This window comes from Solea solea, chromosome 7, assembly GCF_958295425.1.
Source record: "Solea solea chromosome 7, fSolSol10.1, whole genome shotgun sequence".
NCBI classification, from domain to species: Eukaryota; Metazoa; Chordata; class Actinopteri; order Pleuronectiformes; family Soleidae; genus Solea; species Solea solea.
The window spans coordinates 27,727,645-27,746,884 of NC_081140.1; the positions used below are offsets into that span (position 1 = coordinate 27,727,645).

The 19,240-nt window shown below is 37.0% G+C and overlaps 1 protein-coding gene across 3 annotated transcripts in view; it reads right to left on the reverse strand.

Annotated features, from left to right (window-relative positions):
* The window catches only part of cadm1b (cell adhesion molecule 1b), a 213,789-nt gene that overhangs the window by 38,699 nt on the left and 155,850 nt on the right, over positions 1-19,240 (reverse strand). For all 3 annotated transcript variants that reach the window (XM_058634123.1, XM_058634124.1, XM_058634122.1), the window contains 3 exons: positions 11,652-11,798; positions 6,346-6,498; positions 2,574-2,711 (listed from right to left, as the gene is read on the reverse strand). In XM_058634123.1, the coding sequence (XP_058490106.1) occupies positions 2,574-2,711; positions 6,346-6,498; positions 11,652-11,798 (438 nt within the window). The remainder of the gene's footprint in view (positions 1-2,573; positions 2,712-6,345; positions 6,499-11,651; positions 11,799-19,240) is intronic.

The following is a 19,240-nucleotide window of genomic DNA, read 5'->3' on the forward strand; positions in this document are numbered from 1 at the left end:
GAATGATAACTAATTCTAAGAGCAATCCGACCACTTTTTAAAAATGCGTTTAAATGAGTCGTTACACAGTCTTAGCGACACACAGACGGACTTTAAATTCTTAAAAGTTTATTTAAAGGTGATAACAAGTGCAAAATATTATGTACGACAGTAAACTTTAGAGTTTAAAACGGTTACTGCAATTTCAAAACATCGCAGCTGGGCGGGGACTGTCAGGTTTTTCTTATACGCAAATATGATGCCGATTTTTTTTCCCACTGTTTCAAGCACAAACACATATGTAACATAATGTTCCATTAGAAATAGTAGGTAGGTACTGTTCCCAGTGGAAACACATCCTGACCCAGGTCTTTACAGTTCCAAACCGTACCATACTGTACCATGACGGAAAGACGCCATTAGAGAACCATTAGTTCTAACTTATCTTCACTGCAGAACCTTATTTTTCTTCTTCTTCTCCTCTGGTTAAGACATTTTTGAGAGGGGAAGCGTCTAGGTGCTCGCTCTGCATTATCAGACCAAAACAATACATTCATTCATTTATATATTTATTTAACTTGTTTTCATTTCGGCTTCTTCCTCTCTAGGGGTCACCACAGCGATGTCCTTCCTGATGCAACCCTCCCATTTATCCAGAATTGGCTTGACTGGCACGAGGACAACCCTGGATAGTAAATTTAGAGTGTCCAACTTACAATGACCAATCGGGATTGGGTACCTTGCCCAGGAGAGTAACCCTTGATCAAACTGGCAACCCTCTGGTTACAAGCCAAGTTCCGTGGGCCGTTTCCTTAACATCTGATGACACGTCATGGTCGTTTTTTCGTGACGTGAACGTTTGAATGTCAACACATGCTGGTGCTCAAGTCTGTGTAATTAGCCGCAGGAGGACGTGACTCTCTGGCTCCGCCCACTGACACTGGACCGCTCCGTTGTCCCTCCCTCCGCTTCGCAACATCCGACAACTCATAAACAGAGATTGACTTCTTCTCTTGGTCGGGAACGCCGGCGGCACAGATGGCGTTTAGCGTCAGACTCGCTCTCGTCTAAATATTTCATCTCTCAAACAAGCCAAATGGATCCTCTCCGTTTCTCTCTCACACACACACACACACACAACGTGACAACAGGAGAAATCCACTCTGTGCGAATACGATGCGACTAAAATGAAAATCTCTCCCTGCTCGACAAAAAGAGCGCAATGAATAATTGATGGCCACTAATCATAACGGAGAGGTAATAACGATTTTTCACCACCTCGGATTATATTCCACTCTCGGTCTGTAACGACCTGCTGCTGCTGGAATGGAGATTAAAGGTCCAGTGTGTGACATTTCAGGAAGTTTTTAGTGGCAGAAATGATTCTGTGTCTCTACTGTAAATGAAGGAGAAATATTTAGAGGGTTATTAACTGTGCAGGCTTATTTTTTCTGTTCATTATATAAATGCATAGTTTTTTTATTGTAAATAACTGCATTTGTAGTCTTCATTTCTTGTTTTTTTCCCTAATATTTATTTGTTTGGCTCTTTTCTAACACATATGTGCACCAACGACCAGTAAATTGCTTGCACTTTTTGTAACAAAAATCATGATTCTGATTCTGATAAATTTACATTTAAACACCACATCTGTTAACTATTCTGAGGAATTCTGTCAGAATTATCTAGAAAAAAGTCAGAACTCTCAGAAAAAAGTCGAAATTCTGAGAATAAAGTTGGAACTCTGAGATTAAAGTTGGAGTACTGAGAAAAAAGTCTAAAAATCTGAGATTAAAGTCAGAATTCTGAGGAAAAAAGTCAGAATTCTGATATTAAAGTCAGAATTTTCAGGTAAAAATCAGAATTATGAGATTAAAGTCAGAATTTTCAGGAAAAAGTCAGAATTCTGAGATTAAAGTCAGAATTTTCAGGAAAAAGTCCGAATTCTGAGATTTCTGTGACACATGTTTCTCTGTGTCACTGTATCGTCTCTACATCTCTACTAGTTTTTTTTTTATTGTAAATAATTGCATTTGTAGTATTCATTTCTTATTTTTTTCCAAATATTTATTTGCTCTTTTCTAACACATTACATTTGCACCAATGACCAGAATGAATTCCTCACACAGGGCAATCTTTACCTGACAAATATCCTAATCAAATAAATCCTGCCTTCCTGTAAATTAATAAATTTTTGCATCAATTATTGAATTAAAAAAGTCAAGAGTTTGTAAGAGTATGTAAGTCTAGCATTAGTCTGGTCATTTTTAGATAGTTTAATGCAGCATTACACCTCTCAGTGTGTATGTAGTCTGCTGAAATTATTATTAGAAGATGAAGGAAAAAGACAGATGATTGCAGTTGTAAATGCATATTTGAACATCACATGTTGTCACAGCTGAGGATTTAACACAACAGATAATAAAGAGGGGAAAAAACAGGTGAAAAAGAAAGAAAGTAATTATTTTATCCTTAATAAAAGTCAGTTAACATCATCAGCTCATTTCACACGAATGATTTTCAAAGGGTAGAAGTATATTTTCCACATATGGACGTGTCGTGGAGACAGAGAAGAGGGACAGTGTAAAACTCACCTGTCAGTTCTTGGTCTCCTTTCATCCACCTGATGGAGGCGGCTGGTTTGCTGCCGATGGCCGTGCAGGTGAGCTCCGTCTCGTTGCCTTCACTGACCACGTCCTCGCGACTGTCGATGATCGGATTGCCTGGAGGAACTGAGTCACACAGAAACAGCAGCAGTCAGATACTGCTTTTATTTTAATAGTTAAAAAGCAAGTTCCTCTGACTTTTCAGCTTCTTCGCTCCATATAACCAGTGTTGTAATGTAACAAATACTTTTTTACTGAAGTTAGGTACAAAATTCACGTATCTGTAATCGTTACCAACAAATACAATCTGAAGAAGAGTTGGTAATGTATATAGAGCATTTCTAGTAGATGAGGTGTTTTACACTATTTTTTCACATATCTTTCATACCCATTCAGTGAAAATTCTGACTTTAAACTCAGAATTCCCACTTTCCCCCCTAGGACTGCTGACTTTCTTCTCAGAATTCCAACTTTCTCAGAATTCTACTTTTATTCTTAGAATTCCAACTTTCTTCTCAGAATTTTACTTTTATTCTTAGAATTCCAACTTTTTTTCTCAGTATTCTGATTTTCATCTCAGAATTCCCACTTTAAAAAAAAAAATCAGAATTTCGACTTTCTGACTTTAATCTCAAAATTCCCACTTTATTCTCAGAATTTTACACCATGTTCCCAATGATTCAAATCAGATTAAAACCACAACAATGGGATTAAACAGGGGTTTGAACAGTGGGAACTGGGTAAAAGTGCATTTTCACATCCACAGATCTAAAGTATTTCCGATTCTGTACGTCTGATATTTCTCACGTCACACATTCTCTCAAGGAGAAGTCACAGACGGAGAGTTTGTCCTCCTCCTCCTCCTCGGAGACTGGGTGTGATTGTTTGTCTGTTTCCACAGTTCACAGATTACTGTGTTCACACCTGCCCAAACCCATCACAGCAGGTGGGGAAATGAACCACGGCACGGTTTTACCGGACTGAAAAGTGCAGGTGTGAAAACACTCTGAAAATAACTCCACACTGTTACAGACCAGAGTGTCGCCAGCGAATCAGCCGTCATTTTTTAACTCTGACACACACAGCAAAGACGATTCACCATGACATTATCTTTATATAATACAGTGGTTTAGCAACTGGAGGCTCGTGGGACAAAACTGGCTGGCCAGAATTAATATCCGGCCCTTAAGATGAATTCAAAAATAATTTTTTTTCACAAAAATTTAGAATTCAGTGGCTTTTATTCTGAAAAAAAGACAAACGGAGTCAAAGATCAGTTTTAAATCATGAGTAAATGTTTCCTTTTTACCAAAATATCTCTTAAATTAAAAGAAACAAGATGATGTTTTGGATTACTATTCAATTGCTAATTAAGAAAATTGGCCTTTTCTTCCAGAAAGTGACAGGTGAAATTCTCACTCAAAATTCAAATATTATCTTTAACAGCTGCACAATTTATCATGATATTATAATACAGTGGTTAGCAACTGGAGGCTCATGGGACAATACTTTCATCACACAAATGCAGAATTGGCTTTTATAGTTAAAGAAGAGAAACTCAGTCCAAAACATCTTTTTTTATAAACGATTAAATTACTTAGATTAGAAGAAAAAAGGTTAGTAGAATAAGATATTATGTTTTAGATTAATATTCAATTGCAAATTCAGAAAATGTACCTGTTCCTCCAGAAAATGTGAGATTTTCTTGTATTTAAGGTGCAATTCTTACCCAAAATTCAAAAATTCTAACTCAGAGATTATTCCAGATTTATTCCCTTATACTGAATAAATAATCATTTTTTTTATGCTAAATACGAGAGTGTGGTCAGCAACTGGAGGCTTGTGGGACAAAACTGTCCCACCAGAATTAATATCAGGCCTGGGAGGTTAATTCAAAAATCAGATTTTTTGTAAAAGAAAATGTTTGCTGATCTTCACAAAAAAAAGTCAAAGAGCAGTTTTAAATCTCTTAAACTTGCCATTTTGTACAAAATTAAATCATTTACATTCGAAGAAAAAGATTAGTTGAATTCAACTGCTAAGAAATAAAATTGACCAAATTATCTTGCCGACCCCTGATATAATAAGTGGTTAAAACCACTTTAAGTTAAGATAAGGAGTCGTCTTCAGAGAAACACAAACATCTGCTGTCTCACAATAATCACATTCACGCAGAAATAAATTATGTTTCATACAGAAAACACATTTTTCTCCCAGAAAATAAACAGATTTTAACGGTGACTTAGTTCAGAAGTGTCTGAGGTGAAATTCTTACCTGAAATTCAAAATTCTAAAGAAAAGAGCTGCAAGGGTCCTCAATAAAGACCTGGTCGTTTGAACTTAATATTAATATTACTTTTTAAAATAAAAATAATCCAGATATTGTGTGTCTTGTGAACAGAAGCTGTTCCTGTCTGTATTTAAATTAAACTTTAATTTAGAGAAGGAAACATTCATTTAATCAGACTCTGAAAAAGACTGATAACGAGCGTTCATTTGAATCAGGTTTGATGGAGCATGGAGACATATAAAACATGGCAGTGGATCCCCGAGGATCAGGACTGAGAAATTGAGACTGGTTTATGGGACAAAGGCCGTTTCCCAATATGTGAACTTCTCTGTACTTGTGTACTTCTCTGTACTTGCATACTTCTCTGTACTTGTGTACTTCCCTGTACTTGCATACTTCTCTGTACTTGTGTACTTTTGTACTTGCGTACTTCTCAGTAATTCTTTGTACTTCTCTGTACTTGTGTACTTCTCTGTACTTGCATACTTCTCTGTACTTCTCTGTACTTGCGTACTTCTCTGTACTTGTGTACTTCTCTGTACTTGTGTACTTCTCAGTAATTCTTTGTACTTGTGTACTTCTCTGTACTTGCATACTTCTCTGTACTTCTCTGTACTTCTCTGTACTTCTCTGTACTTGTGACTCGTTCAGAACAAGGATCTTTCTGCATGGCGTTCACATGTTCCCTCTCTGTGTGTGTGTGTGTGTGAGGTTTTCTCCATGTTCTAAATTGACTGTGAGTGTGAGAGTGGATGGTTGCTTGTCTCTCTCTGTGTCCCTGTGATGGACTGACGACATGTCCGGGGTGTGACCCCGCGACCCTCATGTGGAGGATACAGCGGTACAAGAACTTGTGGTTGAACTTTGCCAACCTGCGCTTGAATCCTCCATTTTTTCACAAGTGTGAAATCTACAAAAAAAACGGTGTAATCCTCACTTTTCCCCATGTCTTGAATTAGTCATCACAGCACAACTTGCTAAATTCCAGGCGCTTGAATCAGCGGGGTGTTTATTTCAAGGACTCTTTAATGCAACTCTTTGCTTCAGAGAGAGGATAAAAAACTGCAGCTAGGTTTCAATTGTACAACTCGGGTAATTACTCTCAAGTGCTTTTAATTCCTTGAATGTCTGCATGTATAATAAAGCTTAACTACAGTAATTTCACCGCGGAGCATCAAAGTGTGGCACAGCTGACTCCTCAATGGGGAATCGTTCCGAGCAGCCGAGTCAACATTCACTCGGATTCACAGAGTCAACACAGCTGCCAGGGAAAGCGACGCACGCGGCCTGAAGCCGCCGTCGCGTTCGTTCAGCATCTGCTCCTCTTCCGTTCTGCTGTTGAGCGCCGCGAGAGCCTAATTGGCTGACATTTTTGTTTCAGTTGCCGGAGATAACGAAGAAGGGGGGCGGGTTCAGCGATTAAAACCGTTTTCAGCGTCTGCACGAGCACGATGAGTGTGTTTCTCTTACCTAAGACAGTGATGTCTGCGTAGGCTTCCTGGGGAGGATCCGTGTAGAGCTGGCAAACGTAGCGTCCCTCGTCGGAGAGTGACACGTTGGACAGGGACACCCGCAGCTCGTTGTCAGAGAAATTCACCAGCTGGAACCGGCTGTCCTTCAGAGCTGTGGGGACACAGTTGAGCAGGGGGACGTGAATACGTGAGACACGGGGAGGGGGAAAAGAAAAAGGAGACAGGTGAGGATGAGGAGGGAAGAAAAATGAGACGGACGGCCGCTCGCCTGCTTTCCTCTTAATTGAGTAAAAGAAAAGTGAGTCTCTCCGTGATTCAGAGTTGATTTATAAAGCAGCTTTTACAGTCCAGAGAGCACTCGCACAGACAGCCAAGTATGAAGAGTGCTCATGAGGACTCCTAACAAGCTAGGAAGTCTTCAAATGCTGCTGCTGCTGGTCATGGTTGGACGCATTAAACCAGATCGAGGAGAAGCATTCAAACATGCATAATGAGTTAAATGGAAAGGGTTTGGACGCCTGAAACTTTAAATCAAAAGTAGCCAAGACTCATCTTTTCTTTTTTGATACATAAACATCTTTGCTCTTTTGATGTTTGGACCTGCCTTCTTTATCAGGTCCCTCTCCTAATGAACGCCTACTCTCAGCGCCGACTTCACCGAGTTTGTTATTCGCGTCAGGCGTCGCAATCATTACCCGTCGCCGCGACAACCCTCGTCCGCCCGCCCAATGTAATTTGAGTGCTCTTCAGGAGTTTCTCCTCAAAATGGGGGAAACAATGACGCTGATGCACTTCAAGAGTCTACGCCTGTGTACTGCGATACATTATCATATGAAAATGATCAGCTCTGACCTGAACTTCCTGAACTCCTGCTAAACGACTACTAAAGCTAAAAATAACATAAAAACATGTCTTTATTCTTTTATTTTTCCTCTCTTCTGATTGTTTCTCTCCCAGTTTGTCACCCAACATTTACGTCAGTAGATTTCATCTTCATCCGCAAATTGAGCACTGCTGCCTTGCAACCCAGGCCTTGAAATTGAACCAGCGACCCTCCAATTACAAGCCCACTTTCCTTTTCCTCTTGGCCATGGTACATCCAAAAGTTAATACGAGCTAGCCACGTAGCCACCAGGGGGCGACAATGATGGAACGGCTTCATTTTGAATGGTGGTCTAGGGGAAAATGAGCTTCTACTTCTGACTTTAATATTAAAATGTCGAAAAATGTTTCCCTGACATAAAGGACTGGTTTTAGCTTCCTATTTATGCCACACGGCTGCGTAGTGGCTCGCACTGTTGCCTCACAGGAAAGATGGTCCGGGTTCGGGGCCCAGTTGATTCAGACACATTTTATTCCAAAATATTCAGGTGTCAATTGATTAATCCTGATTATTATTATATATCTTATTTAATAACACAGTGAACATTCAGTCGCTTTACTTTGCAAGGACAAGAAAACAAGTTAATATCCTCATTCAGGGAGTAAGAAATTGTGTATTTTGTCAGTTTTTGATGAAGTAAAAACACAAAAGTACACAGCAACCTTCATTAATGCTTGAAAGATCAAAAAAATTTGGATATCCATATTTTAACATACAAAAATATAGTTGTAACCTGTGTATATGGTGACATCATTCATAACGTGTTGTACATTTAAATAATGAGCTCAAACTCAAAGCACAGTGCAGATTTAAACAGCTGCAGGTTTATTTTCTGTCGGTTCATTTCAGACAGAGGCATTTGATGCTAAAAAAAGGAGGAGCAGTTTAGTGCTTTAGTAAGAATATTAAACCTCGACATCAAAACCTTTCTGTAGCACAAAGTCAAGCAACTCACCGGGGGCAAGAAAAGGAGGAAGAAGCGGCAAATAAATAAATAACGGCATGACATTACATCAGTGGCGCGTCCACAGGTCCAACCTCCGCTGATAAAGCCTCATTTTTCCATTTCGGTTGACAACTCTGCCAAATTGCACGTCATTTTGCATGAATGTGGCAGAATAAACGGTGGTGACGCGCTCGGCCTCCATACCTGGGACATAATTCATCTTTATTTGCGGCGATAGAAATGTGTTTATTGGGCCTTCAGTGGAACTGCAAAGCTGCTATATCATCCTGTGTGTGTGTGTGTGTGTGTGTGTGTGTGTGTGTGTCACTGCTGTCCTCTCGCTTGTATACAAAGACGCGTTACTGTGTCTCGCAGCCCAGTTGACAGGTAACAATGGCAACAGCTGAACGGAGGGAGGGGAGGGGGGTTCACGCTAGAAGAAGCAGTGCTTTAGGAACACGGGCTGAAATAGGGACGCCATGGGCTTCAATATAGACCACATTACAGGGGGCAATGTGGTTCTGCCCTGCTGTGTTAGGTTTTAGTCATATTCAGAGGTGGAAAGTAATGAATTACATTTACATTACATTTATTTATGTTACTGTGATTGAGTAGGTTTTTTACTTTTACTTTAAGTTACTGCACTTTCACTACTTTTAAATCACATCTGTTACTGAGTAAAACAATTGTTGGCCAGAAATGTTAAATAAAAAAAAAAAAAAAAAAGAATACACACCGGAAACTGGAAAAACAGGGAACGACGAGGACAGGTGAATGAATGATGAGGACATGTGAACGATTAGGACAGGTGAACAATGAGGACAGATGAATGATGAGGACAGGTGAACGATGAGGACAGGTGAATGAATGATGAGGACATGTGAACGATGAGGACAGGTGAACAATGACGACAGGTGAATGACGAGGACAGATGAATGACGAGCACAGATGAATGACGAGGACAGATGAATGATGAGGACAGGTGAACAATGAGGACAGATGAATGATGAGGACAGGTGAATGACGAGGACAGATGAATGACGAGGACAAATGAATGATGAGGACAGATGAATGATGAGGACAGATGAATGATAAAGATAGGTGAGTGATGAGGACAGGTGAACGATGAGGACAGGTGAAATATTTCAACATATACATAATTCTGTCAGGGCGGTAACCTAAGCTGTATGTGGACAGTATGCATTTAGTATATAATGTATGTGCAGTTTCTGACAGAAAAAAACAACTTGTTATATTAAAAAGTCGTAATATTGTAAGAAAAAAGTCGGAATATTACGAGAATAAAGTCATCAATCAAGCAAAGATGATCAGCTGCAACCTGCGACAAGAGGAGAATATTTAAATTTAAATTAAATTAAATTAAATTAAATTAAATAATGATACAAAATCTCGTAATGTTACAACATTATCCTACAGTAATACTGGGTTTTAGAATAGAAGCACTGCGTCTTCACATCAGGTTTTTGTGGTGTTGACTTTAACTCCACAGACAATGAAAATGTTTACAGCTCCACATGGAGTGGCTCGATAAAGAAAAGAAAAAAAGAAAACGGGTGGCCAGGTTGTCTTAAACTCAGGGAATGATTTAGTTGAACGTACGCAGCTAATATTGATCGTTACTGGGATGTAAAAGCTAACAATCTCTGTCTGTGCTCCTTCATGTTAGAGTTGTCAATGTCTTTAAAATGCAGAGCACAACATGACCTATGCTTTACATCGATATATTTTTCCTCTGCAACAGATTCTCATTTTGTTCAAATATGATGACGTGTTTTCAAACTCCCCTTAAAAAAAAGGAGAAAATGGAGCAAAGTGTTTTGTGAGTTTTTGAGGGAAGTGAAGGTTGTTCCTCATTCACCTTTAATCTGCACTCAGATCCCAGATTAAAATACAATGACAAAAGACACCCTTTACCGTTCAATATGACTCTAATCTACGGGAGATTATCACAGAATCAGACTCTGTCAAGGACACTGTTACAGTGTGAATTATCTCATGTTAATCTTGCCACATTCAGAGTGAAAGAGTCGGAAAGTCAAGGGCAGATGGAATCACGTTAGCACAGAAAATCAAACGTCAACAGGATCACAGACCTCAAACCCGAGGCTCGGGGGCCACATTTGGCTCGCAAGATAAAACGTCACGTCTTTCCTGCACCTTAAATGTGGACTTTGAAAACACAGAGCCAGAACCAGAGGGGTTCTATTACATTTTACCGTTCTATTACATTTATGTTCTTTTGTGAGTTGCTCAATGTTGTCGGTAAATCAATACATATGGAAGAGACTTTTTTCCAGAATTCTTACTTTAAACTCAAAATTCTGACTTTAATCTCAGAATTTTTACTTTAATCTCAGAATTCTGACTAATTTCAGAATTCTGACTTTAATCTCAGAATTCTTCCTTTAATTGACTTTTTTTTCCCCCAGAAAACTTACTCTTAAACTCATGCTGTTTTCTTTTGTTTTTTTACATGTGGCCCTATTACTCGTCTGAATTACGAGTAAAAACTCGAATTATTACTTTAATCTTAGAAATCTGACTTTTTTCCAGAACTCTGAGATTAAAGTCAGAATTCAAATAACAATTCTGACTTAAATCTCAGAATTCTTACTTTTTTTCCAAGAATTCTTACTTTAATCTCAGAATTAGTGCTGTTTTCTTTTCTTTGTTTTTTACATGTGGCCCTAATACTCGTACACGAGTAAAAACTCGAATTATTACTTTAATCTTAGAATTCTGACTTTTTTCCAGAACTCTGAGATTAAAGTCAGAATTCAAATAACAATTCTGACTTAAATCTCAGAATTCTTACTTTAATCTCAGAATTAGTGCTGTTTTCTTTTCTTTGTTTTTTACATGTGGCCCTAATACTCGTCCGTAAATACATTTTATATTAAGTTCACTTTCATATCTTATCGTCTCAAATTATATTATTATTTGCACTTTAATTCATTATGAATTTTTTATCATTTTTACACCATCATAATGTACGGAGGACCAAACCTGCCATATTTAAAAACATAGTATAACAATAACAAGATAAAAATAATAATGTGATCATTAATAGAGAACAACAAGCATTTAAAACATTAATTTGTAAATCAACAAGCAAGTTAACAATCATACAAGTCACCTTTGTAACCTGGTTCGAAAAATATCTTGCACAAATCATTATTATTTTTTGAAGAAAAATCCTAACATTTCACATCAGTATATTTAGTTTCCCTGGTACTCTAACATGTTGTTTGTAGACACTGTGCTGTTTTTAGGCTGTTTTCACATGAATCCAGGGCAAACATTCTGTACTGTCTGTACTGTGTTGAAGTGTCAGGGCACCAGAAAACTTTAACACAGCAACCAAATACTGTGATAACTGACATCTGTATTGGAATGTCAACCAAATCACTTTTATATTTTCTTTTTGGTGAAACAATAAGTTCCCAACACTCACGTCTGACATCCTTGAAGTAGATGGTCTGCCTGTTGGGGTTGAGGAGCTGGATGACCGAGTCGTCGTTGTTCTTCACTCTGCAGCTGATGGTGGCCGTCTCGCCCTCGATCACAGACACGTTGTCCGTTGCCAGGTTCTGACCTTCCACTTCACGACACACGAGAAAAAAAAAACGGAAATAGGTGAGAGAGTGACATTTCAAATATCTTCGTTTGATTTTACGTGCTTTTATTGCGATGTCTTAAGGGTTCTCTGGAGTAGGATGAAGGAAAAGGTGAAAATGTTGGGTTTCTGCAGGTCTGGAGTGATGTTTGCTCCAGTCTGTTTTCATACTCCTGAAAAGCACCACCAACATGGCAGTATAAACAAAGTCATGTGACGTCCTGAGCTCTTTAGGCATCATTATGCGGAACCAACATGCATAAGCTTTAATATCTTGTTTATTTTACATGCTTTTATTGTGATATGCAAGCGTTTTCCAGAGGAGAACGAGTGAAAGTTAATCAAACAATCACTGTATGCTATTGCTGTTTCTATACTCCTAAAAAGGACCAGGGGGCAGTATACAGGTCAGTTCCATTCAGTCTGTCAAGCTCTGTGTTATATTGCTAAATCTCAGTGAATTTAAAGTGCGCAGCAAACTCTGACGGCACTTGCATGGTTCAGTTTTGCAGGAAGCTTTTCCTGCCAACATGGCGGAGTAAACAAACTGAAACTAATGATGCTCGGAACTTATTAATAATATTATTATTATTATATAGCTTCTTTTAAGAGTTTACAGCAGTGCTTTTACAGCAATAATAACAATGAAAAGAGTACAACATTAAAGGCTAATAAAGGATAAAATAACAAGAACTAACAAAATATACATACTGTGGTATTAAAACTGGATGAAACAATTGTATTCTTTCAAATGGAGGTACAAGTGTATATGACTAAATACAGGTATCGAAAGTAGCCAGTAGATTTAGGTAGAATGAAGTACATGTATTGTATTTCTTACATCAGTCACTGCATGTTAACACACTGTATCAGGATATGTGAATAGGCCGTGGAGAGTGTGTGTTTGCAGCCATGTTTGATCCTTTAATATAGGAGCCGTGTGCATTGTTTGTCACTGGTGATCTCTCCCAGCTCTGTGTGGGCTCTCTGTGAATCAGTGCCAGATGGACTGTAAGCTCCGCTGCCCACAGAGGTACGGAGAGAGAGAGAGGAGGAGAGAGGGAGAGCGGAGGGTGGAATGAGCAGGAAAAAGGCGACAGAGAAAGAGTGTAAGAAAACGTTAAACAGTAGAAACGGTGGGGGTTGGGGGGGGGACGAGAGCAGAGCGACGATGCAGCCTGGATGCTGTTTGTGGTTAAGCCTCATCAGAGCCGTCCATCTGAGCCTCCATGTGACCAGTGTGTGCTCAATGTGCTCACAGGTTCTGTTCTGTACTTCTAGGAATAAAAGTGCCACGAGTGTCCAAGTCAAACTGGCGATGATGCCACAGGCAGACCTTGCTTCCATGTCCTCGTAACTTAGATGACAACACACACACAAAGAACAACAATACAAAAAAAGCGCCTGGCTTTGTTCCCCCCCCATCACATGCACGCACGCATGCACAATCTAAAGTCACCTTCAGGAGTAAGGATGATTTCTGTTGTTTCAAAATAATCTTACGATAAATTAAGATAAGATGAGTTGAGTTAGTAAGTTGAGATAATGTTAGATAAGATGAGGAGAAATAAGTTTATGAAGATAAAATCAAAACGATAAAATAATTGAAGAGAAGTTGTGGAAACTTAAGGTGTTTTCAGCAGCACATTCATTTTTACATATAAAACAATATAGAAAAATAATAAATATCCAGATAATAGCAGTGAGAATATTTACAGCATGAGCTTCATATTTCAAGTGTAAACATGTGAGATATCGCACTGACATGAATCATGTTTTTGCACTTTTCCTTCAAAATAAAAGTCTCAAAAAGTCTTGTTTACATGATATTATTGCTGGTTTCGTTGTTGATTGTGTCAGAGATCATCACAAAGACTTTACTTAATTATGCAAAAACATTCAATTCCCTTCATCTAAAGCCTGATCTACACTCGCTCACATGACGACTAGTATTTTTGCTTCATATCTTTGAAGATTTTTGGCCTTTTATTATTTTGTGATATTATTGCTTTTATGTTTTTTTTCCTCGGGTGCCTCATCACACCTCCAGTCGTTTTTTGTGTTTCCCTCTGCCAGTTCCTCAGCGAAGCCAAAAGTACACTGATATATTTTGTTGTCCTGTCGTAATTTGCTCACAGCAAAAAAACAAAAAAACTCACTGATGGTTTACATTAAAATGAATAAATGTTTAAAAATGTCACATTGTTTATTCCGCCATATTGGCAGGAAAAACGCTCTCTCCTTTTTGTTTTTGTTCCCAGTACTTGTAGCAAGTTTTGTCATTGAGCTGTGGGTGTCCACGCACAGAAATGATCATTTTTCTCCTTCAATTTGTCGCGTCAATGCAAATTGTTGGCCAAAATTGAAAATGTTCATCTTGCATCTGTGCTTTTACTTTGTATGTAAAAATTCGGCATGAACGCAACATTAGAGGATATCTGATAAAACATGGGTTATAAAAGAGTCTACATTTGTTTTTTCCATTCTACTCTGTATTAAATATGAAGTTAGTCAAGCTTAAAAAGAAAAGTCCTCTGCTACTCTTAAAAACACATGTAAACTTTGTGATTTTGATTGTGTTTTCTTTAGATTTTCTTTCATTTTTTATTGTATAATGTTCATAATAAAGCCTTCATTCAATCAAATCACGATCATTTGCTTGTTTAAACTTGCCGTACCATGTCAACAATGCAACTACTTCAACTTAAAGTTTACAGAGATCCATATGGTGTAAACGTAAGTTGAATCCATTTCAACATATGTAATTAAGTTGAATTGACCATTGTTTTTAAGTATACTCTACTACTTCTACTCAAGATAACAGCTAAAGTCAAAGTTATGTGTCAGACTTTACGTACATTAAAGATATATTAACTTAATGGGCACTGTATTTTTTCCCTCTTTACCTTAGAGCAAAACATTTTTGGGCTAGGCTAAGCTAGTCTAAGCTAAGCACAGCTAACTGACTGCCGGCTCTATAGCTTTGTATTTACAACAAGGACATGAGCGTGAAATCAATATTCTCATCAAACTCTTGTCTTACAAAGTGCTAAATTTAATTAATTTCTGCCAAATTGTCTATTAGCTTTGAGTAGGGTTAATGAGTGCAATTACACTGAATAAAGAAATGAACATTAATTGCAGGTCTAAGACACTTATCTTTGTATCTTTGCCAAAGAAAAATGACAGCTATAATTAAACCCAAGTGTCAGACTTTATGTAGATTAAAGATATGTAAATTTAACAGCACTATAAATATGTTTTGCTTTACCTTTTAGTAAAACAAAACCTCAGTTAAGGGTGTTAGCTAAGGGTTTATAAATATTTAGCTCTTACAGTTAATAATTAAAAAAGAACATTAATTGCAGGTCTAGCAGTCACTCATTTAAAAGACAGCTATAGTCAGGTACATGTTAGACTTCATAAAGATGAAAAATGTGTGCATTTAAAAGCACTGAAGATTTTATTTCTTTACATTTTGGGCAGAAGCAAAGTTTGTTTACCGCTGTTTACAGTGTCTGTGCTAAAATAAGCCACGCTAACAGGTGAAAAGCCCTATAGCTAAATATACTGTACTTCCATCTCACTTTGTCTAACAACGTGATTAATGTAATTTATTTGCCCTAATTTTTCATTACTTTTAAGTGATATGTTAAAGTCCAGGAAAGAGTGGAGTTACAGTTAATTATAAAAAAGTGAAATAAAAGTCGATTATTTTAGCCAACATGAACGCTACAGTCAGACTACATGTTAGATTTAAGATTATGCTAAATTAAAAGTGTTATGTTAAATTTAACTTTTGGGCTGAACAAAAATGTCTGAACTAAGCTAAGCTAAGCTAACTAGCTACAGGCCCTATAGCTACATATCTATCACAACCATACACGAGTAAAATCTAAATTTTCATCTCACTCTGTCTAACAAAGTGATTCATTCAATGAATTTGCCCACATTTTTTAAAATGACTTTAAAGTTAAAGATTAAGGTTCAAGAAAGAGTGAAGTTACAGTTAACTTAAAAGAAATAAAAGTAAATTATATTAGCAAAAACATGGAAGCTATAGTCACTATATGTTAGACTTTATGTGGAGTAAAGAAAATGCTAAATTAATAGCATGAGAACAGATTTGTTCTTTACCATTTGGGCTGAGCTAAGCTTAGCTAAGCTAACTAGCTGCTGGCTGTATAGCTACACATTTACCACAAGCATACGTGAGTAAAATCTTAATTTTCATCTCACTTTGTCGAAGAAAGTGATGAATGTAATGAATTTCCCTAAAACTGTCTGTTACTTTTAAGTAGGGTTAAAGTTGGGGAAAGAGTGCAGTTACAGCTCATTTAGAAAAAGTAAAAATAAAGTCAGTTATATTAGCTAAACTTTAATAAACAACAACACGAAAGCTACACTCAAAGTTCTGTGTAAGACTTTATAAAATTATGCTAAATTAAAAGCATGAGAGCTGTTTTGTTACTTGTCTTTTGGGCTGAAGTAAAATGTCTGGGCTAAGCTAACTGGCTACAGGCCCTACAGCTATATATTTACTACAGTGATATGAAAACAAAATCAATATTCTCATCACGTCTTCTAAAGGAATAATTTAATTACTTTTGAGTGGGGCTAAGGTTTAAAGAGTTACAGTTAATAACAATAAATAAATAAATAAATAAATAAATAAAATGAATTGCAGGTGGGTAACGCGACTTAAACTCCAGTCCACTTCCATTAAAAAACAGATTTGCAACGTAGCCACACATCCACACACTTCATTTCCACTTTTCTACATATGGATCAGTGTATATTTTTTCCCCCTCTCGAACCCTGGCACTGAACGCAGTAAATCTTGAGGCACAGCATCATCCAATATGGAAGTCTGGGTCGACTCCAATCATCTACTTTACTTCAGAAATCCGTTTGTTATTATTGCGCTCTCGACACGGGGGCTAATTATGATAGATATACACAGACACGCCGCAGACACACACTGCTGTAAGTTATTAATGTGCAAACACAGCACGTGACCGCGGAAAATGACGGCTCTTAGAGTCGTATAATTCCCCTTCTCGCCGTTTAATGCAATGAATTAGTGAGCGAATTAAAGGATGAGTGAGCTGTTTGCAATTTTAATGTGAGATAAAATGTATACGACGTACTTACAGAATGAACATGTCAAATACGCAAACGTGCACTGATAATCACACTCTTTATGAGGTCAATGTCTTCCAAATAATAATGTTTTTAATCATATATAAATATATAAATAAGGGGGGAAATACCTGAGCAGTTAAAGAAGAGGTTTAAAACTCACGGCTTGCAGGCCATATTTGGCCCTAAAAGGATTTTCATATGGCCCGCCAATCAATATCAAGTTTTTATTTGATATTTCTCTGTTTTTTTTAAATTTATAGATACATTTTACATGATTCAAATTAAATAAAGACTTTTATTTTCATTTGACTTTTTATTTTATTTTTTGTTTAAATTTAAACTCATATCACACACTCTGACTAGTATTGGCCGATACTGATATCAATCGATACGATATCAGCACGAATCATACATACTTTAATTACTTATTTTGTAGTGTGGAATGTTAGAATAGGCTTGATCAAGTGATACTTAAACAGAGTCAGAACAATAGTCAGCAACACTAGGTATGAGAAAAACTGACCCATTTATTATTAACATAAGAATATTGGATTTTTTGCCATGTTAATTTCATACAGTCTATGGTTAATTTCATCAGGAGGAAAGTACCAAGTGCTAATGGCGTCGCTGGATAGAAGTGCTGGTGCGGAATGGACTTCTTGTATTGGATCGCTTATGTTGGAGGTTTTAGAGGCAGTCTGACTCGTTTTTTGGCTGATATTGGCCCAATATCCGATATCAATATTGGAACAGGACATCCCTAGATACTAAGACCCTGATTTTAATGCACTTTCACTGGTTAATTCTTATTTAAGTCTTCTATTTACAGATTTTCATAACCGTAATTGTCTCACTTGCGGAGGGAATTTCTCCTAAACTGTGATTTATGTGAGAAATTTACTCTTTCAATGAATCGGACATTAAAGTGAATGACAACAATGGTGCAGCCACTTTATTCACAATTTAACTATATTACGTCTTCACAAACTGCAAACTGTGTTTTATATTTTAGTCAGGGTGTTTAGTTTTGTTGCTCTACTGCATCTCTGGGTAAAAAATAATGAAAGTTTCCATTTAAAAAGTCTCAGTATCTTTCATGAATGTGGGAGGAGCCTTACTTTAAGATTTAATCCTGGAATAAAATGTTTTCACCGATCTAAACACTGTTCCGTTAAGAAATTATTTGAATCCTCTAATTTAAGTGCTTTTCAGAGGCACATAACATTTTACACCTTTATTTTGATATTGGACACGTTGGTTATTGGTTTATTTGCACATTTATGAATAAAACATGAGAGAAAAATAATAAATTAGTAAAAATAGAATACATGTGTGCGTGTGGGTGGGGAAGAAACCAATTATGGGCTTATTTTTTATGTATACACACACATATATATATATAAGATCTTATATAAAATACAATATAAATGATAAAACACAGTAAAATATTGTTGTTGTTATGTATTTGGAAAACAACAAAATGAATTCACGGTTTTATACCTGAATGTGAGCCAACTCACTGGGTTTCTTTTCTGAGAAAACAGAAACTTATTTTTTATGTTCAGAAACACAAGTAAATAACGATCATTTGACATCATAATAATAAAGAAAAATTCATGGATAACAATAACAATTATATTTTAGCACTAAAAATATAATTTTGGGTTAAAGAGCTTCTACATACTGTGTATTAACCATTATAATTACCAATGCTGTAATTATTTAGGGCAACTGTGGAGTTGTTAAGCACCGTATATAAAAATTAACATAAATGGAATTTACTTAAATAATATTATTTACGAACATTACAAGAAGAAAAACTCTTCATTGTATTATTAGATGTAACATAATGGTTTTGACATAAATAGAGTCTAAACATATTATATATAAGTAAAGTAAAGGTTATAAAGGAGACTTTCCACCTCTTCCTGTACTGAATCTATGACTTTTCAGCAACTCTAATCCATTCTGAATTTCATTTGTGCAAACAATTTGTGATTGCAGGCTAATCCTTGTCACTTCTTGAGTATTTTGTTGTGCAAAATAAATCAAACAGAAAGTGTGCCGGAGCGCCTCTCTGTGCGCACTAAGCTCCGCAGACGACGACGAGGAAGAAAAAGAAAAAAGAAAAGGAACCCACGTGGAGCCGACGTGATGTCTATTTTACTTTGCCGACGTGAGAAAAAAACGGAGATATTTGGCAGTCAAAACAGCAAACACGGAGCAGCCTCAAAGCAAGGTTACCCTGCTCCCAATCTGTTGGACTGAGAGAAAGGAAAATG